The sequence below is a fragment of the Myotis nattereri genome (assembly GCF_964212035.1).
Source record: "Myotis nattereri genome assembly, chromosome: 7".
In the NCBI taxonomy this organism is placed as follows: Eukaryota; Metazoa; Chordata; class Mammalia; order Chiroptera; family Vespertilionidae; genus Myotis; species Myotis nattereri.
The window spans coordinates 84,840,055-84,867,174 of record NC_138082.1 but is presented as its reverse complement, the minus strand read 5'-3'; the positions used below and the strand labels follow the sequence as shown (position 1 = coordinate 84,867,174).

Below are 27,120 nucleotides of genomic sequence, written 5' to 3'. Positions count from 1 at the left end.
TGTGTATTTTTCAATTACAGTTGCCACACAATATTAGCTTCAGATGTACAAGCCAGTGATTAGACATCATACAACCCACTAAGCGATCACCCAGATAAAGCCAGTACCCATCTGACACCATACATACATTAGAATATTATTGACCACATTCCCTCTGCTACACTTTACATCCCTGTGACCATTCTGTAACTACTAATTTGTACTTCTAAATCCCTTCACCACCCGGCTGGTGTGGCTCTCTTGCTGCTTTTAAGATTCTCACTTTGTCTTTAACCTTTAGCATTTTAATTATGATGTGTCTTAGTGTGGGCCTCTTTGGGTTCATCTTACTTGGGGCTCTCTGTGCTTCCTAGACTTGCGTGTCTAATTCTTTCACCAGGTTAGGGTAATATTAATTTCTTATTTCTTCTAATAGGTTCTCAATCCCTTGCTCTCTTTCTTCTCTTCTGGTACCACAATGACGCAGATGTTGTTAGGCTTTATGTTGTTCCAGGAGTCCCTTAAAGAATCCTCATTTTTTTAAAAAATATATTTAATTGATTTTTTACAGAGAGGAAGAGAGAGAGATAGAGAGTTAGAAACATCGATGAGAGAGAAACATCGATCAGCTGCCTCCTGCACACCCCCTACTGGGGATGTGCCTGCAACCAAGGTACATGCCCTTGACCGGAATCGAACCTGGGATCCTTCAGTCTGCAGGCCGACGCTCTATCCACTGAGCCAAACCGGTTAGGGCAATCCTCATTTTTAAAATTCCTTTTCTTTTTTCTGTTTTGATTGGGTGTTTTCTGTTACTTTGTCTTCCAAATTGCTGATTCTATCCTCTGCTTCACCTAATTTGCTGTTAATTCCTTCTAGTGTATTCTTCATTTCAGTTATTATATCCTTCATTTTTGACAGATTCCTTTTTTATGGGTTCTATGTCCTTTTCCATGCTTTCTAGCTCCTTGTTGAAGTTCTTACTAAGTTCCTTCAGCATCCTTATAACCTGTGATTTGAATTCTGTATCTGGTAGATTGCTTGCCTCCATTTTGTTTAGTTATTTTTTCTGGAGTTTTATCTTCATCTTTCATTTGGGCCATGTTTCTTTGTCTCCTCATTTTGGCTGCCTCTCTGTGTCTTTTCTATGTATTCGGCAGATCTGCTTCAGTATTGGATGGTGGCAGTATCTAGTAGTTGTCCTGTGGGGCCCAGTGGCACAGTTTCCTGATCCTCTGAGCCGGGCTCTCCAGGAGTGTCCCTTGTGTGGGTTATGTGGGCCCTCCGGTTGTAGTTCAGCCTTGTTGCTGCTAGCATGTCTATGAGTGTGGCTGACCCCACCACAGTGTATGAGCTACTGTGTGGAGACCCCATGAAATGGAATTTGCACCAGCAGGGTCTGGTACCTGCTTAGTCCTCCCTTTGGGTGTGCTACTTGTGGATCAATTGAGTGGTGCTCTGTTGTGGTCTGAGGCCAGCCAGTGGGTGTGTTGGTTCTGCAGCCTCTTCGAGGGCCCAGCATGAGGCTGACACCCCTCACTCCTCAGGGAGGGGGCCTCTGCCGCTGAGACATCCCTTCAGATTCTCAACTGCCACACGTGGGTGTGGGGCCAGCCGTTTTGTGTCTCTGCCCCTCCTTGACGTGGCTTTTTTATATCCTTAGGTATATGACTTCTGTTCAGCTAGTCTTCAGATGATTCTCCAGGTTGATTGCTCTGTAATTTAGTTGCAATTTAGTGTTCATGGGAGGAGGTGAGTGCAGCATCCACCTACTCTGCCATCCTGGGCCCTCTCCTGCGATCTAATGATGTTTAACTGGCTTAATTAGGAGCAGTTAGCACAGCCCAAACCAAATTAAAACAATTCCACCACCACCATCCAAACAAACAAAAATCCAAATTTAATAGTTTGAAGATGGCCTCGGGAACAAAAGGACAAATGTACGCACAAGCCACCTCTATGGAACCAATGCACTGTTTTGAAAGCTTTTGGCTAAATAAATCAATCAGGACCCAGGGGTCAGCTGGGCCCACGGAGAGCCATGGCTTCTCCATAGCCAGTTGATAAGCCCGGTGGCTTGCTGGATCGTGTGTAGCAGGGGAAGGCATTGGGGTTGGCTTGCTCCTCACTGGCCATGCTAACTTTACAGAAGACGGCAGCTTGCCTCAGCAATCAGGCAGCCACCGCTGGCCTTGGGACTCTTACATGTCTTCCACTCAGGCACTCTCCCTGTCCTCAACTCAAATACTGCCAATGGCCAGAGGACGTGGACACAGACATAAGTGAGGACACAGATGCTCTGAGAGGCTCAAACACTGTCTAATGGTACCGGGCCAGAGGGAGGTGGTCGAAGGACTGAAACTCAGGTCTGCTGGCTCCAACCTGTGTCCCCTCCCTCAGAGGGACTGCATCATGCACACCTAAGAGGCACCCAGGAGCCAGCAGAAACCAACTGCCAGAGCCACCCAAGCCACCCCCAGGCATCTGCTCTCAGAGGTCAGGGAGGACCCTGCGTAGTTCTCGAAGAGAGAGCTCTGTGCCTTCCAGCGTTTTTGATGGTGGCTCACAGTCAGAATCACACATCACTGCCCAGTACACAACCAGGTGTGACACGTGTATATGGAACTACTGAATCATTGCAACTTAAAAAATGCAACATGCAAAGCCCTCTGATGCTTTCTTCCCCATTCTACTCTATTCCATGTTTTTAAAAGGCTGGCTGCGAGCCAAAAATTGATTTCATGACCACCAATAAGTATCAATCACAGTTTGCAAACGGTGACCTGGACTTCTCCTGCCCAGGGCCGGAGTTCCTTGACCTCTCTCGCCGCCTGCCTCCTACTGATTGGTAGCTTAGTCGGAGATAATGGAAATGCGGCTGCATACTGTAAGAATAATAGCAAAATGCTTTTTCTCTTTCACACATAACCCCTCACAGTGGCTCAGAGCATCCTTGTAGCGCACTAGCTCCATTTTACAAGAGGCTTGGGAGGATGTGCTCTCGGGCTCCAGGGCACTCACAGCCCCCCTCCTGTCAGCACTCCTGGGGGAGACAGGGCATTTGCTTCTCTGGACAGAATGCTGGCAACTGATCTCCACAAGTAAAGCCCTGCCTCTCTCCCCACCTCCCGCCCGCCAATCCCGCTGCTCCTGCAGTGGCAGGGGGACTTTCATATTTGTCTTTTCGACTCTTCAATATGTAAAGCGGAGTGTGGCTGCTGAGGCCCCAGTCAGTTTGGTTAACAAATCCAAATCCTCCGGCTTTCCTGGGCAGCTGGTGGCCGGCTTGTAATCTGCGGCTGCTTAAGGGAGCAACTTTCTGGTGAGAGAAGCAACTGCAGTCTGTTTTAATTGTGGATAAACCAGGCTCCCCGGGATACCCGGGCAGGAACAGGAAAATCCTAGCTTTGGGTGTGCGACACAGGAGGATTAGTGGCCAATAAATGAAATTCTTTTTCCCCTCTAATGCCGGCATGTGTCAGCCCTGAGCATTCCTCAGGGGCCTGCTGAGATGAGCAGAGCCAGTGAGACTCAGAAACTGACTCACTCAGAAAAGAAACCGCCACAGCGCTGGCTGATTCTGAGCTGTGAAAGTGGTCCCAGTCAGGGGCGATGAATGGGTTACATGGAGCCCTGCACTGTCGGTGTCCCTCTTCGAATCCCGTACTCTGTCCTCACTGCAGAGAGAAGATTGCAACAGGTTTTCGTTGACAGTGGGGGTGGATACGATAGCTGCCCTCGGCCTGCCACCATAGCGGGGGTGGAATCCAGTCCTCGTCAGCTCCTTGTGTGAGAGGGGAGAGTTAACCCACCAACACCGGGAGCTTGCCACGCGTTCTGCCTGGGAACAATGGCAGATGCCAACCATGTGGAAAAAGTCCGTCTCAGATGTCCTTATCATTGAAACGTGGCTATGCCTGTCTTGTTCCTTGTCACACCCAGACCTCGCCCGATGGCTGGCATGCAGTAAGTGCTCAATAAACAGTTATTGAATGAATAAATGCATAAAGGACCTTTCATCACGAGCAGCATTTCTCAAGTGTATTCTGTGGAGTGCAGACAGTGCTCAGAAAAGTCTGGTTATTGCCCTGGCCTGTTGGGCTCAGTGGATGGAGCGTCGGCCTGCAGATGAAAGCATCCTGGGTTCCATTCCTGGTCAGAGCACATGCCTGAGTTGGGGGCTCAATCCCCAGTAGGGGGCGTGCAGGAGGCAGCTGATCAACGATTCTCTCTCATCATTGATGTTTCTATCTCTCTCTCCCTCTCCATTCCTCTCTGAAATAAATAAAAATACATTAAAAAAAGAAGTCTGGTTATCAAGGTTTGTGTTGTAGACATTATTAGAATCTCCAGTGTGCCAAAGTGCACTGTGTCTCTCTTGGGGGGCAGCAAACCTTTTCTCAGATCCATTTGACTACAGACCTCCTTTTCTCTGGGTTTCTCACGGGAAGGAGGTCCTTTGGGAGATGCTGTGTTACATCTGCTATAAACGGGCGATCCTCCCAGTGCTCACCTCCCAATGCTCACCTCCAGGGTTACAGGACCCACAGGGCTGGGTTGAGAGGAGGTGCTAGGTGGTCAGCTAGGCTCACTCTCTGGCCCACTGACCCCCCGCCAGTGATGTCCAGTGACTGCACATCATGAGGTTTGGTTTGGGAAGCTCAAGAATTGTGAAACTGACCCTGCTTAACCCAGGGCTCAGTGGTCTGTTGTCTACTCTTCTCACACGCTTATATCTGCTTCCCCAGATGCCAGGAGAATGAGCTGGTCCCAGGCAGCCCTTTATCGGGCACTGGGCCGGGCCCAGAAGCCCTGGCACCTGACTGAGCAGTCCTGCTGTGTAGATGATCACAACCGAGGCCGTGTGCAAAGGGGGAGGTGCTGGCACACGCCAGGCGGGGGAGGCCGGGCTGAGGCTCACTGCCACGGCAGCCCTGCTTTACCTGAACGAAGCTGAACTCCCTCCAGTTCAGCGAGTTTGCGATGGACGGCAGGGAGGTGACAGCCAGCAGGGACAACGTGCCGAGGGCCAGCACTCCCAGGGAGAGGTAGATCTCCATCCGCCAGACATTCTCTTCAACCCAGAGGTGACTCTTGTTGGTCAAGACCTGATGGGGACGGAAGGAGAACGTGAACACCGTGCCCTGGGGTGCGGCGAGCAGTGCCTTCAGATGCCAGACACGGAGTGACGGCCAGCCGCACGCACACGGGCCTGGCTCTGCTCTAAGCGTTTCCAGGCGTCAGGCCATCAAAGTCTCACAGCCACCCCCGAGGCCGAGGTCTCCTTCTCCCTGTCGCACAGAACAGGGAGACGAGGCAAAGAGGCGAAGTTCCTTCCCCACGGTCACACCAGCTAGGAGGCGGCGAGCTAGGACGGGACCAGGCAGACTGGCCCCGAAGACCTGGGCTCCCTCCCTGGGGCTCTCACAGATCTGCCTGGGCCAGCCAGCCCGACGGTCACATGAGCCGGCGAGAGTCAGAGAAGTCAGCAGACAAGCAGACCCTGCGCACACGACCATGTCACCGAGTCCCCCAAACGAGGGAGGAACTCTCCTAGCTCGGAATCCCATCAGCCAGGTGGGCCCCTGTTTCTGCCACCTGCTTGCTCTCTGACCCTTTGCCTTCCTGGTCCCCCAACCTGCCCTGCCACTGCCTCACACTCAGGGCACACAGAGACACCCAGACACTAGCGCCCCAACTCCCACCTTCCCACCCAGACCCCCATTTCTGTCGGAGGCATGTGGCTTTGGCTTACCACTGCCAGGCCACAGGGACTGACACACTCACCAAGCACCCTAGCAAGCACTTATAAAGCACCTCCTGTGTATCACGCCTGGGCTGCAGAGCACCCGGAAACCTGTCCTCACAGAGCTCTGGGATTCCCCCGAGCTCCAGGGACAAACAAATCGGGGATCCCCGTGGGCCTGGAGGTTTCTACCCTCCTCCCCACCCAGCGTGTCTTTAGCTGAGCCTCCTCCCAGCCCGGCCGACTCTCAGGCACACAGCGCACACACGAGGAGCTTTTATCAAGGTCATTCCATTAGAAGTGCCATTTGCCACCGAGAGCAGGTGGCGGAGTCCTGGAAGCCAAGGTGTTCTCTGAGAAACACCGTGACGCGCTGGGGCTTTATCCAGCCTGGGAGGAAGTCTTCCCATTAGGAACCGTGACAGCGCGCCAGCAGCCAGGCCTCTGCTTCGCACAACACAGTGACTCACACAGGCTTTTGAGAAAGTATTTCAGCAGGAAAAAAACCCCCCAAAAAACCCAAGCCCAGTAACCAGATATAACATTAAAAAGTTATCTAGTGGGCTGAGCAGAATGCTTGAGTAGCTTATGAAAATATAAAAAATGGAGAAAATGCCATCCATTGGGTACTTATCCTGCAATTTGAGAGAATGGTTGCGTCTGTTCTAATTTAAGGGCAGGCTGGCCCACTCTGGTGTCTTTAAGCCTCAAAAGAACCAGGAGTCTGGGGACCCAGCTTCTCGTCCTGACAAGTCATGTGTGACCCTGGGCTTCCTTCATCCACCTGAGCGCGTTGGTGAGGTCACGTCTAAAACCCTGGGACTGCTGCTAGCGGACTGACTGGAAAGGTGGCTGACTCAGCACCGAGGGCAGATGGCACCTGCGTAACTGAGCCCAAGGAAGTCTTATCACACCCTCCTGTCTAACCACCGCGAAGTCCTGTAGGTGCAGGTTGTGCAGCGTCTGCTTCCTTAGTCACTGCCTGTGCATGGCGGTCAGATCAGGCAGCTCATGTCTCCAGTCGGAGTTTGGATGATTACACACACCCCCCAGTTGCTTGCAAAATGTCTTGTTTTTCCCTGTAATACTTCCAGTCTGCAGGGGTGCTGGGGAGGGCGGAGGGGGTCACGAGGGAGCAGTGGGTGGTGTGGAGCCTGCGTGAGGATCTGGATCCAGCTCCCTTCCATAGCCGGTGAGTCTCGCCCAGCCTACTGAACCCCAGAGCTGGAGTCGGGGCTCCCAGTGACCAGCGCCACACACGCTGGAACACAGCTGACAGCTCTCCACTCCCCCTGGTAGTTCTCCCTCTAGGGCAGTGGTTCTCAGCCTGGGCTGCACATTAGAATCACCTGGGAGTCTTTTTTTAAAATCCTGATTTCTGGGCCTCACCCTCCGGAAATTCTGTTTCTTTGTTACTAATGTTGTGGCCTCGCCCCATCACAAAGAAACAGAATTTCCGGAGGATGAGGCCCAGAAATCAGGAATTTAAAAAGATTCCCAGGTGATTCTAATGTGCAGCCAAGGCTGAGAACCACTGTCCTAGAGCTCATCAACGCGGCCACCTGGAGACTGATGAGAGTTGCTCATCAGCAGAAGATACCATGGTGGCGGCAGTCGCGTGGGATTTCCCTCCCCTGCAGGTTGCAGGGCCAGGAGGACCAGCGGGGCTGCGGCACCAGCCCCTCCCTGTGTCCCCAGGTGGCCAATGGATGGGATGAGAGTGGTGCCGGCCCGGAGGAGGGGAGGCTGGATGTGGAAGGGCAGCCTGGGTGGTGGGGGATGGCCTCACAGTCCCAGGGCTGGAGTCCATGCCAACTTTGCCTGGGGCAGCCTGGGGGCCCTGGCTAACGGCCGCGCTGCCTCTTCCTTACTGCGCTATCGCCAGGACGGAGAGCAGGGTGTCCGTGGCACAGGCCACGGGTGACTGGCACGCAGCAGGTGGTTGGTGTCAGTGGCTGGTGCTGTTGTCCCACTGAGAACCGGGCAGGTGGGCTGGCTCTCGCTCCAAGTTCCACAGGGGCTCCCCTTAAGAGACACCTGGTGTTGGCTTTGTGTGGCCCGTTAACCATCAGCCACTCAGTGAGCATGTGGTGGGAGTCTGTGTCACACACATGGCCTCCAGCAGCGAAGGCCCGGTCACGGAGGAAGACAGACGTGCAAATGAGTGAGCACAGTGTTGCATGAGAAACATCAGAGACATGTGCACAGCATGCATTTGATGGAGGTGAGCACGGAGATGGGGGAGATGGGCTGGGAGCGGGACAGCAGGAGGGTTGTGAAGGATGAGCAGGAGCTTGTCAGGCTGTCAAGCTGTCTCCAGGTGCGGAGCCCAGGCCCAGAGGAACGAGCTTTGCCCATTCACAGGACAGTGTGGGACCTAGTGGGACGGGTCACGGGAGCAGTGGGGAGACGCGGCTGGGTGAGGAGGCTGCAAGCTGAACAGTCTGTCACTACCCCAGGGTGGTGGGGTGTCGCTGAGCGCTCTTCAGCAGTGACATGGTCAAATGTGAGTTTTAGACAGTTCTCCCTGGCAGCCAAGATTAGATCCGGGGTGTGGGCGAGAAGAAAACTGTTGGTTAAACACTTTCTTTGATCCTGATCTTGAAATGCATTTCTAGGGAACCACACAGCACCCTAGAAGTCACTGTGCAAATATCAGTTATTGTTCGTAGAAATACAGTCAACAAACATGGTCAGAGGTTTTCTCTGCAGCTGGGATGCAGCTCTGCCTCCAGGTTTGTGGCCTCAGGGGCGTGGGGGAAACCTTGCCTCCAGTACCCTGGCTAGTGCGATCCCCTCCCGCAAAGGCCCACAGGGCAGCCGGGATGGTGAATGTGCACCCACCTGGAGGCCCTGAGGGGAGGCCCCAGGGCAGGATGGGAAAGCCACGCACCAGGCACCCGGAGGCCCTGCTGTGACCGCTGACTGCAGAACAGCCTCGATGTCCCGTCTCAGCGCCTGAGAACAAGGCTGACCCGCAGACTCAGCATCTGCTAGAGCACCTCCGGGCCAGGCGGCTCACCACTGGGCAGCTCTGCTCTGTTAGCCCCGCCTTCCTCTACCCGCTCCCTGACATCACCCCTGCTCTGCCCTCCAGAGCTCTGCAGGCCAAGGTTAAGCCCCTTTGTGTGACAGACCTGCACTACTCCTACTCGGAGAGTGATCCAGTCCTCTGGGAGTGATGGTTGCCTGGCAACCTCCACCAGGGCCTCCAGCCCTAAGGGCTTTGGAACTCGGGGAAGCTGCTTGGCATGTGCCCGCTGTGCCCTACTATTTGCATCTTGGCAACACAGGGTGGGCATCCTGTCAGTAGAACCTTGGCAGGGGGAGAACTTAGGGAGGCTGTGTGTGGGCAGGGCCGGGGTTTGCCTTGGGCTCGGGGGAGGAGCATTACCTTCATCCCCACCCACTGCCTGAAATGCCTGCCACTCAGATCTGCCACCTCCTGGGCAGCAAACACGGTGCCAGTCCCAGAGGAGCCGCGCAGAGCCGCCCTTTTTAGAAGAAAATATCATCAAAGAATCAAAAACGTTAGCACTAGGAGAGGCCTTGATCTACATCCACATCAGGGCCCTAGGACAAAAGAGGGGCTCTGGCCTTCAGAGCCTGCCGGTCCCCGCCCCCCCCCCCCCCCCCCCCCCCCGCCCAGCCGAGGGAAGGGACCAGGCTATCTAGTCTCATTCCCTTCTGTGACCCCAGGACCTGGAGAGAAGGTGCTCAGGGAATGAATGAGATAATGACCTGAGTTCATCCACTCAACTCTTCATCTGGACTTGCTTCCCCTACAGAAAGCGGTCTGGTTATGAGCATGGATCAGGGGGCGGCTGGATCTGAATCCCAGTTCTGCCACTTACTGGCTGTGTGACTTTGGTCAAGTTACTTAACTTCTCTGTGGCTCATATGCAACATAAAGGTAGTACAGCACACTGGCTTATAGGGGTGGGAGAAGGGTTAAATGAATTCACACTGAGGGTGTGAGGCCTTTACACTAGCACCTGGTACGCAGCAAGCTCGTTTTAAAGGTTTGTGACTATAGTTTCCCCTTCCCCTCATTTCCAGCAGGCATCTTGCTTCCCTGCCTCGAGCGTGGCATCCGCTTCTCCTATGAAAGGCCAAGCCCACAGATGCGTGATGCCAGGAGTCCGAGGGTGGGAAGGGCGAGGGCATTGGAGAAGCTGCCAGCAGGGAGGCTGAGAATGAGCAGGGGCTGAGGTCTGTGGTTCACAGACAGTGACCCAGCCTTGACTCCCGGTCCTGCTCTGGGATGTGGGCCAGCCACTGAGGGGACGGCGGGTGCACCTGGGGAGGGTGCGGCCCCTCCACAATCCCTGCACCCCCCTAGGCTGGAACAGAAACTGCAGGGACCATCAGGGCTGGAAAGAGGGACGGACGAGCAGTGTCTCACTGGCACCTGGGCCAGAGCCTGCTGGGTGACTGCCTGCGAACCCAAACACCAGTCCAGAGGGCAGGAGGTGGAATCAGGGAGGTTGGGGAACCTACAGAAAGACTGCGTCTCTTGCAGACCTGAGCTTGCGCCCCATGAGCTTGTCAGCCAGGAGACAGCTCAGGGGGCCTGCTTCTTTGGGTCCAGGTGCCAGCTGGTGCCGCCCGTGTTGCTACCTGCCCTGGCATGAAGGCCCCATTTCACAGGAATCCTGCTGGCAAGAGAGCAGCGTATGGGTTCCTTAAGTGACTGAACACTCCCCCCGCCCCCATGAAAAAAAATATCTTGCTCCTGCAGCCTTCCTCCCCTCAGCTGATGGCATCACCATTCCTCCAGGTGCTCAGGCCGAAGCTTGGAGTTACCTTGACCACCCTCTGTCCATCACAAGTCTGTGTACCCGCCTTAGTGCCGTCCTGCCCCTCCACTGCCCGCCTCTCAAACCTTCCCTGCCTCTCAGCTGGGCTCCCGCACAGCCCCTGCCTGCTCTCTCAGCATCTGCCTCCAACCCCCTGTTGTCTATTCTGCACCAACAGCCAGAGCGAGCCCGTGGCACCATCAGCTGGATCCTCACTCCTCTACTAAAAGCCTTCGCTGGCTCCCTCAGCCTCGCGGGCTTCCCTGGTCTGGCTCCAACCCGTCAGGCCTCACCCACCACCCCCTCCCCCGGGTCCAGCCACAAGGGGCCCCCTGGCTGCTCCTCACATGTGCCAGGCAACCCCCCATCCCCCCCAGTGCCTCTGCTCTGGCTGCTCCCTGCTTCTCCTCCGCCTCCCCCTCAGCAAGGCCTCCTGACCACCCATTACAACTGTACCCCACCGCTGTCCCCTGCTTAATTTTTCTCCTTAGCTCTCAGACCTCCTAAAAGTCCTCTGTAACTTACTGCAGTATGTGGCTACGTCCCCTGCCGGGCTGTGCCCATGAGCACAGGGGTTTTCATAGTTGGTTCACGGATACTCAACATCTTGGACGGCAGGATGTGGGCTCTGCCGGGTCAGGGCCGAATCCACAGAAGAGGCACACTGACCCGGCACGTACTGTGTACCGGGCTTCCCCCCCGCGACCCCTCAGCCTGCACAGGCCTATGGGTAGGTGCCACTGTCCCCATTTGTCAGGTGAGGAAACTGAGGCCTGAGCCTTTGCAGGTTGTCCCCTCAGCCCGGGGTGCCCTGCTGCTCACCGGGACTGGCGGGTCACACCCACGGGCACGGCTGGCCTTGGTGACAGGACTGTACCTGCTTGATGGCGAGGTTGACGAGGTCATAGCGGTAGGAGATGCGCACGGGCAGGCAGACGCTGTAGAGGGCGTGCAGGGCGGCGCAGAAGAAGCTGAGCAGGCCGATCTGCTTGCGGTGCTGCAGCCAGTGGTCCAGCCAGTCGGGGAAGCGGCGGTACTTGGTGCCGCGCCACAGCTGCAGGGCGGCCGCCAGGATGCCGGGCAGGTAGACCAGTGACAGCAGCACGTAGGCCACGCACGGCAGCGACGTGTTGACCACGGACAGGGGGAGCTTGTAGAACTTGCTCTTGCCCTCCTGCACGTAGGGCTGCAGCACATCCCGGATGAAGTTGTAGGCGTAGAAGAAGATGAAGAGCCCCAGGGCCAGGATGGCGGGCACCTTCCAGCTTGGGAGGAGGTGCAGAGGCCTGGCCTCCACCTCCCGGGCCGCGGCCAGGGACCCCATGTCCACGGGCATGAAGCCCATGGCGTGCGCCAGCTCTGAGACGACGCGCTTGGCTTCCGGCTGGTCACTACAGATGGGCACCTGCGGAGGGAGGCGAAGGGGACTCAGACCGGGTCACAGGCCACTGGGGTGGGCAGAGCTCAGAGAGCATCAGGGCCAAACTCCCCACTGGGCAGCTGGATAACCGGGCCCAGCAGTGTCAGTTAACGGTATAGCTGGGCACAGAGGTGGCTCTGACACTCAGGCCCGGGGTCTTCCCTCGCCCCCTTGTGGCCTCCCCGACTCTGGCCCAGCAATGCCCACTACTCAGGGGAGCACCGGGCCCCCCCCAGCAGTGAACGTGTCGCCCAGTCGTTACCATCAGCCTCCACAGCACAGTGCTCACGTGGGAATAGCCGCATCGAGGACTGTGCTCTCGAGGGCACTTGGCAATTGGGCTCTACATGTAGCTGGGAGTGCAGCTCTACCCCTCAGTCCAGAGTGTCCCTTTTGATCCTGTTCCTCGGCCCCCATGACCCTCAGCCAACACACTCCAGCCTGCTCATGGCTCCCCAGCGTGAGCTCACATGCACGCACCCTGGTTCTGTCCCTAAACCCTCCATGGGCCTTATGACACCGCTGTGGTCAGCGTGTTCTACCAACACCGACTCAGCACATACTGTGTACCGGGCTTTACCCCTGCCCGGCACACTGTCCCCATTTTTCAGGTGAGGGAACTGAGGTCTCTGACTCTGCAGGTGCCTCCTCAGCCCGAAATGCCCTGCTGCTCACTATGCACAACAACATGATGTGGGCAAGGCCAAGGCGAAGGCCCAGGCCGACCTCAAAGGCTCCCCCAGCCAGCCCCACTCACCCCCCGTTCCTGGCCTGTCCACAGGTGGGAGGCCTAGGAGGCAAGCTGCTCTCCCCAGCCTGGCATGCAGCTGTGCAGCGGCATCTGGCCTGAACTCAGTGGCGGGAGTTCTCACACATATGTGGGTCCTGGCCCCTTCCTCCAGGAAAATGCTCGGCCTCTTGGTATTAAACTCTATCTGGTCTTGGTAAGAGCTCCTCCTGCCAAGAACTGTGCGCAGCTCAGGCTGTTCTCCGGAGCCACTTTCCACCCTCAGGAAAGCCTGCTAGTGACTATTTTGAGAAATCCGCTCAGTTCCGGGAAGCCCTCTGAATAAATGGGTGAAACTAGGGGACATACACACTTCCTCAGGGCTTGGCACATGAGTGTGTTCCTTTCCTTCTTCTGAGTCCAATTCTAAAAGCAAAGTTTCTTCCCTTCTTGACTCTAAACCAGGGGTGGGCAAACTTTTTGACTCAAGGGCCACAATGGGTTCTTAAACTGGATCGGAGGGCCGGAACAAAAGCATGGATGGAGTGTTTGTGTGAACTAATATAAATTCAACGTAAACATCATTACATAAAAGGGTACAGTCTTTTATTTCAATAGTTTTATTCATTTCAAATGGGCTGGATCCGGCCCGCGGGCCGTGGTTTGCCCACGGCTGCTCTAAACATAAAAAAAGGCACCGGCTGGAGGGGTCAATGGTGGTGGTGGGGGTAGGAGGGCATATGTAATACTTTCAATAATAAAGAATTATTTAAAAAATAAAAAAATACAAAAGGCAAGCCATCAACCTTTTCCTCCTTGCTCCCTAGGTAAGCAAGTTACCATAGAAAAAGAATATGAATTTCAGATTCACAGGAAATGGGTTCAAATCCCAGCTCGCCAACAGTGGGGCCTGGTGTAAATTCATCAATATCTCTGAACCTGTTTCCTGTCTGTGAAATGGAACTGCAGATGTGAGATGAGCTGAGACAATGAGCACAAAGAGCCTGGTGTGCTGAGGGCCCCCCAGGAAAGCTAGCCATTATATTTATTGTCATGATGGTTGTTATCTCCCTCCCCTCCTCCCTCCCCTCCCCATATCCCCCACCCTCCCCCCTCCCCCCCCCCACCCCCGCACCTACCTGCCTGTTCCCATCCCTTGGGCCAGCCTGCAGGGTCCAGGCAGAGATGACGTTGAAGGCCTTGACCACTGTGCAGGTGGGGAAGAGGCCGGCCAGGTACTCAGCATTGGACTCGCGGTGCTGAAGGTGCTCCTGCTCCGTGGGGTTGCTCACGTCCACCAAGATCTTGCCGGCTAGCTGGCTGCTGAGCCCACACAGCGAGGAGTAGTGTTCCCGGAACACGGCCACAAAGATGACCTCAGAGGAGTCCACCGCCTCCACCTGGAACACCACTTGTGCTGCCGCGGGGAACAGCCCCGCCGTGCGTTTGGGGTTGCGGCTTCCCACCACCACGCTGAAACCAGAGCGCACCAGGCGTGCGGCCAGGGACCGGGCAAAGTCCCCAGTGCCCAGGATGCCCACTTTGGGGGCCCCACTGGCAGCCTCGGCAAGGCTGGCATCACTGTCCACCAGGCGACGGCTGATGAGCGGCTTGTCCATCTCTCCTGGCGTGTTGGTGGCTGGAAGAGAAAATAGGGGCCTGGTCAATGGAGGGCTCCTGGACTGCCCTCCTGTCAGCTCTGTCTCTTGTTCACCGCATGGTGGTCAAACATTCACCCAACAGGCCTTCGTGCGTGCTAGCGGTGCCAGCATGGAGCCACAGGCTGAGTGAGACCCAGCCCCTCCCTGAGGAGGGCACATGTGCAGGAAGAGGAGGGGGAAGGACCTCTGCCCTCCACCCCGTGTCCTTCCTGCTAAATTATTTCTTTGGGACAAACGCGCAGAGTGAGAGTGCTGAGTGAGGAGGGTACGGGATTTCCAATACCATGCGAGCCAATGCCATGCTTACTTTCGAAGGAGTATGTGGTGGACAGTGTTACTATCCATAGTGACTGTTTACCCCAACCTCACCATCGCTGGGTGTTAGCTGTGATTGCCAGGAAGGGTAGGCATGGTCCTCTGCTTGGCTACATTCTGCATTTTGGAATGGTACCTATGGTGCTCTTCCTTGAGATGGTGAACAGCTTGAAGGCAAGCTCATCTTATGTGACTTTGGATCTCACCACTTGTCACAGGGCCAGAGCTCAATATTTGCCGGATGAATGACTAAATACTGAAGTGCTACTCGAAGGGTCAGGGAGGCTGGGTCATGACTTTGAATGGGATCTCCCTCACTGAGCCTGAGGGATGAGTGGACATGGGCAAAACCCTGGACTTGAACCAGGAGTTACCAGGAGCTTATAGTAAACTTATTGGGAAAAATTATATTTAAATTGTTACCAAATTCTAACTGGAATTTGCTATTTCCTTATGCATGAAAGTAAGCAACAAACCACAGCAGTATTCATAGTGAGTTTGTCACCCATACTGACCACTGTGACAGCACAAATTTAATTGTAAAAGAGTTTTCCAAATACTGCTTAGACTCATCACTAATTTTAAATCGTTGTAAAGAAGAGCACCTAAATATATAAAGCAAATACTAGCAGATCTGAAGGGAGAAATAGACAGCAATACAGTTCCCACTTTTGACAATAGATAGATCATCCAGACAGAAAATCAGCATGGACACATTGGACAGCCTGTAGCCTCCTCATGTGGACACGGAACATTCCTCAGGACAGATCATATGTTAGGTCACAAGACAAATCTTAACAAATTTAAGAAGGTTGAAATCATATCAAGATTCTTTTCTGACCACAACAGCATGACACTAGAAATCAATAACAGAAAGTAAACTGGAAACTTCACAAGTATGTGGAAATTACACAACACACCCTGAACAACCAAGGAGTCAAAGAAGAATACAAAGGGAAGGAAAAAAAATATTTTGAAACAAATGAAAATGGAAACCAAAAACTTGTGTAATGCAGCAAAAGCAGTTCTAAGAGGGTTATTAATAGTTTAGTGCCTACATTAAGAAAAAAATCTCAATCAATTTAACACCTCAAGGAACTAGAAAAGGAACAACAAACTAAGTCCAGAGTTAGCTGAAGAGATAAAAAGATCAGAGTGAAAATAAATAAAATACAGGCTAGAAAAACAGTAGAAAAAAATCAACAAAACTGAGACCTGCTTTTTTAAATCTCCAAGGGAGCCGGTTTCCCTTAGTCTATGACAGTGTAAATGTTACAGGCAACATAAGCAGAGTGAGACCTGTGTTTGTTTTTAATTGACAAATATTTAGTGAGACTAAAGAAAGAGAGATAAAAAATAAATTAAATAAAAAGTAAAAGAGGAGAACCCTAGCCAGTTTGGCTCAGTGCTTAGAGTGTTGGCCTGCAGACTGAAGGGTCTCAGGTTCAAGCCCAGTCAAGGGCATGAACCTCGGTTGCAGTTTGATCCCTGGCCCAGTCAGGGCTTGTGCAGGAGACAATCAATCAATGTGTCTCACATCAATGTTTCTTTCTCTGGGTCTCTGCCCTTCCCCCTTCCACTCTCTCTAAAAATCAATGGGAAAAATACCCTCAGGTGAGGATTAACAAAACAAAATAAAAAATAAATAAATAAACAAATAAACAGAGAAATTACAACTGATACTATAGAAATATTAAGAGTCATAAGAGACTATTATGAACAATTATATGCCAACAATTGGGTAACCCATAAGAAATGAATAAATTCCTAAAAAAATATACAATCTACCAAGACTGATCACGAAGAAACAGAAAACCTGACAGGCCAATAATGAGTAAGGATATTGAATCAGTAATTTAAAACCCTCCCCAACAAAGAAAGGGCCCAGGACTGATGACTTCACTGGTGAATTCTACAAAATATTTAAAGAAGAATTAATGCCAGCCATGGCCTGTTTGTTCAGTGGTTAGAGCGTCGGCCCTTGGACCCAAGGGTCATGGGTTTGATTCCAGGACAAGGGCATGTACCTCAGTTGCAGGTTCCCCAGCCCTGGTAGGGCCATGTGTGGGAAGCAATCAATCAATGTGTTTCTCTCACATCAATGTTTCTTTCACCCCCTCCCTTCTACCCTTTCTGAAATGGAAAAATATCCTTGAGTGAGGATTAACAAACAAACAAAAAAGCAAAAAGAAAACACACAAAAATAATTAATTCCAGTTCTTTTCCAACTCTTCCAAAAAATAAGGACACTGCATAAAGAGAAAATTACAGGACAATATCGCTGATAAAAAAAAAAATCCTCAACAAACTTATTAGCAACAAAATTCAACAGCGTATTAAACAATCCTGTACCATGATCAAGTGGGATTTTATCCCTGGCATGCAAGGATGTTTCAACATCTGCAAACCAATAAATGTGATAACCCCATTAACAGAATTAGGGATAAAAATCATATAACCATCTCAATAGATGCAGAAAAGAGCATTTCTCCTTTCCTGATAAAAACTCTTAAGAAAATAGGTATAAAAGGTATGTACCTCAACACAATAGAAGCCATATACAACAAGTCCACACCTCACACCATACTCAATGATAAAAAGCTTTTACTTTAAGATAAGACAAAGATGCCCACTCTTGCCACTTCTATTCAATACAGTACCAGAAGTTCTAGCCAGAAAATCAAACAAGAAAAAGAAATAAAAGGCATTCAAATTGAAAAAGAAGGAAAATTATGACTAGTTGCAGATGACATGATCTTATATATGGAAAACCCTAAGGACCCTACCAAAAATTTGTTAAAGGTAAAAAACTAATTCAGTTAAGTTGCAGGATACAAAACTCAATGTACAAAAATCAGCTGTAGTTCTAGATACTAATAATGCACTATCTGAAAAAGAAATTTAAAAAAATCTCATTCACAATACCATCAAAAATAAAATAAAAAAATACTTAGGAATAAATTTAAGCAAGGAGGTGAAAGATCTGTACACTGAAAACCAGGAAACATTGACGAGAGAAATTGAAAATATAAACACATTAATAAATGAAAAGATAGCCATGTTCATGGATCAGAAGAATATTGTTAAAATGTCCATACTACCCAAAGTGATCTAGGAGTTCAAAACACTATTAAAATTCCAATGACATTTTTCACAAATATAGAGAAAATAATCCTGCAAAGAGCTAGAGCAATCTTGAGCAAGAACAAAGCTGGAGGCATCTTACTCCCTGATTTCAAACTATATTACAAAGCTATGGTAATCAAAATACTGGAATAAAAATAGACACATAGACTAACGGAACAGAATAGAGAGCCCAGAAATAAACACATATATAAGGTCAACTAATCTTTGACAAAGGTGCCAAGAATACACAATGGGGAAATGACAGTCTCTTTAATAAATGGTGTTGGGAAAACTGCATATCCTCATGTAAAAGAATGAAATAGAACTTTTGCTTCACACCATATACAAAAATCAGCTGAAAATGGATTAAGGACTTAAATATAAGACCTGAAATTGTATAACTCCTAGAAGAAAGCATAGGGAAAAGATCCTTGGCATTGGCCTTGATAATGATTTTTCTTTTTTTTTTTTTTTGGATTTGACACCAAAAGCACAGGCAAACAAAAGTAAAACCAAACAAGTGGGACTACATCAAACTAAAAAGTCTTTGCACAGCAAACAATCAACAAAATGAAAAGTCAACCTATGGAATGGGAGAAAATATTTGTAAATAAGTTATCTGATAAGCTTATATCTTATACACCCAGTTATATGTATCTGATAATCTCCAAGAAACTTATATGACTCAAAAAAAGAGACAAATAAACGGGCAAAGGACCTGAATATACATTTTTCCAAAGAAGAAATACAAATGGCCAATAGGTACATGAAAAGATGACCAACATCACTAGTCATTAGGGAAATGTAAATAAAAACTGTTAGAATTATCATCAAAAAGTCAAAAGATAATAAATGTTGGCAGAGATGAGGGGAAAAGGGGAACCTTGTATGCTGTTCATAGGAATGTAAATTAGTACAGACAATACAGAAACAGTATGGAGGCTCCTCAAAAAATTAAAAATAGAACCATCATATGAGCCAGTAATCCCTCTTCTAGGTATTTATCCAAAAGAAATAGAATATATATATATATATATATATATATATATATATATATATATATTTAAATATTTTTATTGATTTCAGTGAGGAAGAGAGAGGGAGAGAGGGAGAGAGAGATAGAAACATCAATGATGAGAGAGAATAATTGTCTCCTGCAAACCCCACACTGGGGATTGAGCCCGAAACCTGGGCATGTGCCCTGACCTGGAATTGAACTGTGACTTTCTGATTCATGGGTTGATGCTCAACCACTGAGCCATGCCAGCCGGGCTAGAATCACTATTTTGAAGAGAATTCTGCACCCATGTTCATTGCAGCAGTACTCACAGGAGCCAAGATATGGGAACAACTTGAGTATCTGTTGATGGGTGAACAGATGAAGAAGATGTCGTACATGTACACAGTGGGGTATTATTCAGCCTTAAAAGAGAAGGAAATCCTGTGGGGCATTATACCATGTGGCTGACAGGGCGGCCACTGGGCCACGCGCTGAGGTCAACCATAGCCACACCCACCACTGCGAGCTGGTGCCTTTCAGCCTCCGTCCCAGGGCCTTTAAATGGGGACTGTAGTTGCACCTTTCACACAGGTTGCTGTGAGACGAAAGGAGAAAATTCGTGCGCAAGCTCAGAGCCCTCTCTTCTGATTGGAGCATGTGCTGGTGTGTGCCCGAGCTGTTCTCGGGGGTGCTTCATGGGCAGCAGGCACATCTCAAAATTCTTTTGCCCTCCCAGTGCCCAGATCAAGGCCTGCTGCTGGTGTAGGCTACTTCTGGCTTTGCTCTGGCTCCCAGGTTGTTCTATTTACAGATCTGGGGGAGGGAGAAGGGAGGGGATCAAATTGCTGCTGGATGGGCTGAGGCCCAGCCTACCCACAGACCTGCCCCCGTCCCTCCCCCTCCCAAGCTTCCAGCAAAAAACCAGAGACCCAGGCCTGCAGGAGCCCCAACCGCAAGTCCTAGCCCCTCTGGATCTCTGCCCGGCTCACCCATGCCCTCCCACTTCCCGGCAGAGGCACGGCAAGGCTGTTTGTGGCTGGGAGCCACGCCTGGCCCATGGCCTGCCTGCCAGCTCCTGCCAGCTCCCGGGCAGGCCACTAATGGTGGGCAGTCCCCACACGGCCACCCTGCAGCCTCTTCTGCAGGAGCAGCAGACAACCCTCAGGCTGAAGCAGCTGGGTGGGCAGCAGCCACAAAGCGGTCACTGTGGGTGGGGACCGAGGGAGCTGGCTGTGGCGCCCTGCAGCTAGATGGAGAGAAGGCCTTCGGGCCGAGTGGCTGATGGAGCTAATATTTCTGGCCCAGGCTGGCCATGGGGCGGGGAGAGGACAGGGCACAGTTCTTGTCCTCATGCGGCCCACAGTTACCTTCAACCTTTATTTTTAAATGTTATCTGGTAGTAAAATTAAGTTTGGGGGATACATTCCTATTATTGCTACATTTATGGATAAGTTAAATATATTTAAAATGTATAATTTGTGCACTATAATGTGATATACAGAATAAATCAGATAGAAACAAGAAGAAATGTAAAGGGATAAGGCTAGAATGTAAATAGACATAGAAGCTCTCAGTTTCCTTAATCCATGGGGAGTCTGCGCCCATTCTGCAGACCTGTGCCCAAAGAGAGAGCCAGGCACAGGAGGAAGTTGAACAAGGTCTCCTGAGAGGAGGGCACTGGCTTCAGAAGGGGGAACTGGGCGGGCTGGCCTGAGTTGAACCTTGAGGGATGTGAGGATGAACCAGGAAAAAGTGCTCCTGGAAGAGGGCCTGTGGCTGGAAAGGGCAGTGCACAGGGACCCACCAGGGCTCGCCTCCCTGGGGCAGACTGGTGTGTGCCCACGCCAGCACCAGGGCCTCAGCAAAAGCCATAAATGAAAACACAAATTCTTACACAGACTGTTGTTTAAGCCTAAAAAGTGCAGAGGTGAAAGGAGTAATCTGAAAGGCTGAAACTCTGGGTCCTATCCGATGATTTCCTCACCTGGAGACACCATAAGTCCTCCTCTGTCTAGCCTCAGTTTCTTCATCTGTACCAAAGGAATGCCTACAGCTGCCCTCAGTGGGCACAGTGAGGGCTGTCACACCTGGGGCGTTGCTCTGTGGCTGGAGACTTCTCTGAAGTCCTTGCCTGCTGGCTCGCATGCTTGTCCACCTTCCCGCCCTCCTGTCACCTTGGGGAGGGCAGAGGTCGCTGTGTTTGCTCCATGCTGTACCCCTGGCACCCAGCACTGTCCTGGCACATGGTAGGGGTTCCATGAAGGCACACATCTCTGGAACTTACAGTTTCAAAACTCATTCTATCCTTGGAGAACAAAAATCCTTTCAAAATGCAGTGTATCTTTCAAGAGAAGGCAGTCAGATCCTCACCGGAAAGGCAGGGATCACCCAAGCTGAAGAGATGTTCTTGGGTCTTATCTTCTGTTTTATAGAACCTGCTCTCAACAAGGGAGGATGCCAGGACATTTATCACAGCTGTCTGTCTGCCTCCTGCCCCCCCTTTCTATTGAATGTATTGGGATGACACTGGTTAACACAATTATGCAGGTTTCAGGTGCACAATTCTATAATACATCATCTGTACACTGTATTGTGTGTTCACCACCCCCAGTCAAATCTCGTTCTATCACCAAGCCGGCTTGCCTCTTAAAATCTCCCCTCTCCCCACCCAAGTCCTGCTAATTTGCTGTGAATAAGAAATATAGGCAACACGCCATCCAGAAAGTAAAAACACAACCCACAGACAGGGAGAAAAAATTGGCAAATTTTGTATCTGATAAAGGACTTGTTTCTAAATAGATAAAGAACTCTTACAACTAAATATTTAAAAGACAGCCCTGGCTAGATAGCTCTGCTGGTTGGAGCACTGTTCTGATACAATTTAGGTTTTGGGTTCAATCCCCGGTGAGGGCACACACAGGAATCAACCAGTGGATGCATGGATAGGTGTAACAACAAATCAGTGTTTCTCTCTCTCTCATCAATGAATAAAAATTAAAAAGAAAGCCTTGCCTCATGGCTCAGTGGTTGAGTGTTGACCTATGAACCAGGACAGGAGGTCACGGTTTGATTCCTGGTCAGGGCATGTGCCCAGGGTTGTGGGCTCCATCCCTGATTGTGCAGGAGGCAGCCATTCAATGATTTTCTCTCATCATTGATGTTTCTAACTCTCTCTCCCTCTCCCTTCTTCTCTGAAATCAATAAAGATATTTTAAAACTTTTAAACAGAAAGAGGCAAATGTTAAAAGGACAAGTAACCTATATAAAAAGGGGCAGAAGACTTGAATAGACACTTCTCCAAAGAAGACATAGAAATTGGCAATAAGCACATGAAAAGATGCTCCACAATGCAAATTAAAACCATGCGGTACTACTTCACACCTACTAGGATGCTATAATCAAAAAGAGAAATAATAACAAGTGTTGGTAAGGATGTAGAGAAGTCAAAACCTGCATCCACTGCTAGTGGGAATGTCAAGTGGTACAGCAACTGTGGAAAAGAGTCTGGTGGTGCCTCAAGGGTTAAGCAGAGTTTCTGTGTGGCCCAGCAATTCCGCTCCCAGGTATATACCCAAGAGAAGTGAAAACATATTTCCACACAAAAATGTGAACATCAGCATTCCTAGTAGCGTATTCATAATCCCCCGAACATGCTTTGAGTGAGAGCTTCAGGACTCTTCATGAGCTTAATGTGTGGGTTTTGGACATTCATGTTGGTGGTTCTACAATCTTCCAAAGTTATTCCCTAGCTGTTTCCCACATATTTGAGGCTTCTAAGCCCCATGACCTTCAGAAGAGTGAGGCTTACATAATCAACACTATTAACGGTTGTTGTAGGGGAGGCGGTACAATAGGCTAAGCAGGCCTCTCAGCTTCTGAATGGGCCCTGCAGCTTTTGCTCAGACAGATACTTCTCTGTACTTCACCTCACGCAAGCAGATAGCCATTCCAGGGTCACATGGGGCGGCTGGCAGATAAGGGTGCTGACGTCTGAGACCAGCCCACCCAGCTCCCGGGTCTGGTAAGAGGGTGGGGGAAGGTATTATTTGCCAATTACCCAAGTGGCTGAGGGTTTACAGAGCACACAGCTGCAAAGCTGCTAGGTAGGGCCTTAGGTCCGAGTCATTCCCCTTTCCCCGCCCAACTCATCCCCTCTTTAATTAGACAGAGAATCAGCCCTGAGAGCCAGCGGCTCCCCACAATGCAGCCACAGGGTGTGGGCTCAGGAAAACGCATGATGAGCTGGATTTACTTAGCAGCAGGCCCCTTGGAAACGGCAACACAGACCAGCGAGACACAGGCTTGGAGGCAGCGGGGTCGAATTGCAGCCCTACACTGAGGGGCCGGGGGCCTCGCCAAGTCACGTTACCTCTCTGAGCCTCGGTTTCCTCATCAGTACAAGGGAGTGATGTTGCTGTAATGAGCTCTAGTACGATTATGTCAGATAAGCCAAGTGCCACGGTCTGAGCCTGTTAAGTTCACTCATTTTCATTGTGTTCCTCTCTATCTAGAATTTTTCAAAACCTCTTGTCTGTGTAAAGCAGAAATAGATGCTCCTAAATCAATACGTGATGTTCCCTGCTGAATGGAAAAACTGGCTCTAAAATTTTCTAAAAATGTGCGCTGAGATAATGGCCTGGTGGTTCGCACACATTTCCCACCAGGACAATTGAAGACATTGACTTGCTGCCATTGGCGACCCAGGGAGTGGGAAGGGAGGGGCGGTGGGACAGGTAGGGGTTACTCTAGGGCAGTGATGGCGAACCTTTTGAGCTCCGCGTGTCAGCATTTTGAAAAACCCTAACTTAACTCTGGTGACGTGTCACATATAGAAATTTTTTGATATTTGCAACCATAGTAAAACAAAGACTTATATTTTTGATATTTATTTAATATATTTAAATGCCATTTAACAAAAAAAAATCAACCAAAAAAATGAGTTCACATGTCACCTCTGACACGTGTGTCATAAGTTCGCCATCACTGCTGTAGGGAGAGGTAGCTAGGCCATGGGCCCCGTGAGGCCTCTAGGGGCAGCTATCCCAACATCTGTCTCCTTGCCAAGACGGCCCTCATGCCATGGGGGTCTCCAGGCCACCCGTCCTGGCCAGGACCCCCAGCTCCTGGGCCAAACCCATGCCAGCTGCCTCTTGGCCTCCATCCCTTTGAGAGCAGCCCCTTTCCCGCTGACAGTATTTCATCCTTTCCTGTCTGCCTCCTCCCTGGACTCCAAGCTCCGCCAGGGAGGGATGAAGTCAAACTCACTTGGCACCCCCACACTTGGCCCAGTGTCTGGCACGCACTGGAGTCACCTGGAGGGCTTGTGAAAATGTGTTGCTGGGCTCCATCCCCAGAATCTCTGGTGCTGCTGGTCCCAGGACCACACTCTGAAAACCACTGCAGTAGATGCTCAATGAAGGTCTGTGCAAAGCATTGAATGAATGAAATCACTTGCAAGAACCACTCCACATCACCCGTTTCCTGGGTCCTCACACTCAGGCTCCTCCTAAAGCCCTCCTGACCCCAGGACCCAGCAGCAGTGCTCTCTCCCTGTGCTCCTTTAGGTCTTGAGGGTCAGAGCTGGGTCTTTATGGTGAGGAGAAGGCAGTCAGGATCATGGCAGCCTTGTTGCTGAGCCAATGAGGCCAATGCCACAGGGATGCTCCCATAGCCACCCCCCTCCCCTCCTGTGCATGGGTTGTTATGCCCACTGCAGGCTGAGGGAGGTGGTACGAGGAGTGGTACGAAGAGACATCATAGATCCTGGGGACCCCAACACCCCAACTAGGGAGATCTTCACCGAAGATGAGTTTCCCAGATGACCAAGAATTCAGATGGCCTTACTCTACATGCAGGACTCTCTCACTACCGACGGCTGGGCCTGGAAGAGCTGCTCACTGGAGCAAGTCATCACCAGCCACTGCCAGCAGAGGCAGGAGGGAGGGCAGTGCTGGCTGGGAAGGGGAAGGAGGAAGGCCCAGTGGTCAGCACCAAGGCCAGGAGCTCCAGGCAGTGAAGATGCTTAAGGCCCATGGTCCCCATGCTGCACAACCCAGGGGCACCCTTTACACTGCAGTCCCTGTGAACAGTACCGCCGGTGCCAGCAGCTAAGACCAACAAGCAGTTACCATATAAATGCCAGAAGTCCCGTCAGAAGGCTGATGGACTTTGATATTCAGCAGGGCTGAAAATCAGCATAGCATTGCCTGCTGCTTGCTGAGTGGCTGAAGGCAATCCCCTAACCTGATAATCCTTTACTGTTTACCAAAGTTTACCATTGATATGCCTGTTTGCTTTGCTAAAGGGCAAATGTGTATTCTAGTAAACAAAAAGCCATGGGTCCTGAGATTCAGATGCAGAGAGCTTCTTCGCTAGAGTGAAGCCTCTGTCTGGCTCCCCCATGCCTTCTAAATTTTATATTTATTGTTTAGTGTATCCATTTGTGTGCAGCCCCTTCTCCAGACCTTGAACCCTAGCTGCAAATAGATGCGGCATTCACAGCCTGTGCAGTTTTAGACAACAGTTGGTCCTGACAATCCTCATCTGAAACATTTCTTCATTCGTTATTCCCTGTAGACCTACTGTGTACCCTGCAGGGAGCAAGACACCAGGGCAAAGACTGGAGACACACTGCAGCAAGGATTGAAGTGCTTGATTAATGGCACACCCAGTGCTGTGCGAGCCAGTGCGGAGCAGCTGACCTCCACCCAGTGAGGTCAGGGAGTTGGCATGTGGGGGTGGGCAGCCCACTCCTTCTGGGCCAGTTAATGCAGCCAGGCTGGAGGCTAGCAGGCAGGGGCAGCTGAATCTGCAGCCTTAGCGCCTGGGACATTTTGGAGCCACAAACCCTGGGACCAGATAGGTTCTGTGGGTTGTGGCTGCCCCACCCTCTCACCTAGCCATGGTGTAGGTTTGCAGAATCAGGGCTAGAAGCTCTATTCCCTGCAGGGGAGGGGTGGGTGCAGGGAAAGGGGCAGAGGCAGCCAAGCCACACGGGGCAGCTCCAGGGGCTTCTGCCAAGGAGCTCAGCTGCCTCATGTGGTCTGACTCCAGACTTGGGGATCCGTGCTGCCCCTGCTTTGCCCAGCTGATGGGCCACCTGTTCCAGGAAGCCTCTGAGGGGGAGAGAGGTCCCTGCTGATGCTCGGTAGCCTCTGGACCCATAGGGTCTGGAAGTCAGCCTCCAGTCCAACGGCTGGGTGGGGAGGGTCATGCAACTACTTCCCACTCGACCGCTCTGCCACACGCCAGCTCCAGGCACAACTCTTACTCCTGCAGGAGTCCCCGGGACCAGCTCTGCCATGCGCCAGCACCATGCACAACTTCTGCAGGCGTCCCCGGGCGTGCCTCCTGGCCTCCCCCATGACTCACGCTGCACTGTCACGTTACCATTGACGACACACACTGGTTCACTTGTCTGTCACCCACTGAACTAGGGGTCACTTCTTCCTCATTTCTGTCTCTAGCAACCAGCCTGGGCCTGGCACCAAGTGGTGCTCAATTACTGTTTGTAGCTTGAAGGACTCCGCTGCTAGACTGTGGCTGAGGGCAGTGTGCTGTGCGTCGGGCCTTTCTCCCCAGAACCTCGCGGGGGCCCTGTCGTACCCAGTGGTGATTAAATACTGCGAGCTTCTATCCCTACCGCAGCCTGGCAATATAGTTGGGCCTGGCCAGGCACTCGCCTGTTTGATAGACTTAATAACACAGAAGACAAATAATGCCCCTATGTATTTAAACGCTGCAAATAAACGGACGGCACAATGGACTCCCGCAGCTCTGACAGAGTGGAAAACCAAACACACACGTGAGGCAGGTCAGTGGGAGCTGGGTACGTGGGTACCTGGGTATCCAGGGAAGGAGGCTGCAGGGATGCTGGGTCAGTGGCTCCCCGGCCTGTGGGCTTCTGAGATGTGGGCAGGTAGCAGCCATTCGGAGGAGTCTGCCCAGTCTCCATCCAGCAGGGCGTCCAGGGGCGGGTGAGGCCCAGCTGTGGCCACTGGCAGATGGCCTCCTGGGCCTTTCCCACCAACTCCTTCCTGGCCTCTCAGTGGCCACCACACCCGAGCTTCAGGCTCTTTCCTGCTACGGTCAGAGCCCTAAGCTTTTTGCCTGTCGAGTCCCTTCACTCCAACTGATGGAGGCCTAGGGTGAGCGGAAGGGCTGCCTCAGCGAAGCTCTCCCCTCTGTGAGGCAGGATTAATCCCTCTCCCCGCCCCCTTTCCCTGAGAGGTCCCTGCCCCCATAATCTCCATTACTCCTTCCCACGTGCTGATGTTAATATTAAAATTAATACCCTTTCATACAATACTTCACATTTCCCAGGCAGGTAAAACAACTAACAGCTTCT

General features: G+C 51.3%; 2 protein-coding genes across 3 annotated transcripts in view; one reads left to right on the top strand and one right to left on the bottom strand.

The window, feature by feature from the left end:
• LOC308522199 (UPF0538 protein C2orf76 homolog) overlaps positions 1-4,008 on the top strand; it is a 120,343-nt gene extending 116,335 nt beyond the window's left edge. Inside the window, exon 8 of the mRNA XM_081095453.1 lies at positions 3,922-4,008. Within this exon, the coding sequence (XP_080951579.1) occupies positions 3,922-3,971 (50 nt within the window). The 3' untranslated portion in view covers positions 3,972-4,008. The remainder of the gene's footprint in view (positions 1-3,921) is intronic.
• STEAP3 (STEAP3 metalloreductase) overlaps positions 1-27,120 on the bottom strand; it is a gene marked incomplete at its 5' end in the record, with an annotated part of 45,719 nt that overhangs the window by 3,120 nt on the left and 15,479 nt on the right. For both annotated transcript variants that reach the window (XM_081095446.1, XM_081095447.1), the window contains 3 exons: positions 4,923-5,087; positions 11,402-11,929; positions 13,811-14,310. In XM_081095446.1, the coding sequence (XP_080951572.1) occupies positions 4,923-5,087; positions 11,402-11,929; positions 13,811-14,310 (1,193 nt within the window). The remainder of the gene's footprint in view (positions 1-4,922; positions 5,088-11,401; positions 11,930-13,810; positions 14,311-27,120) is intronic.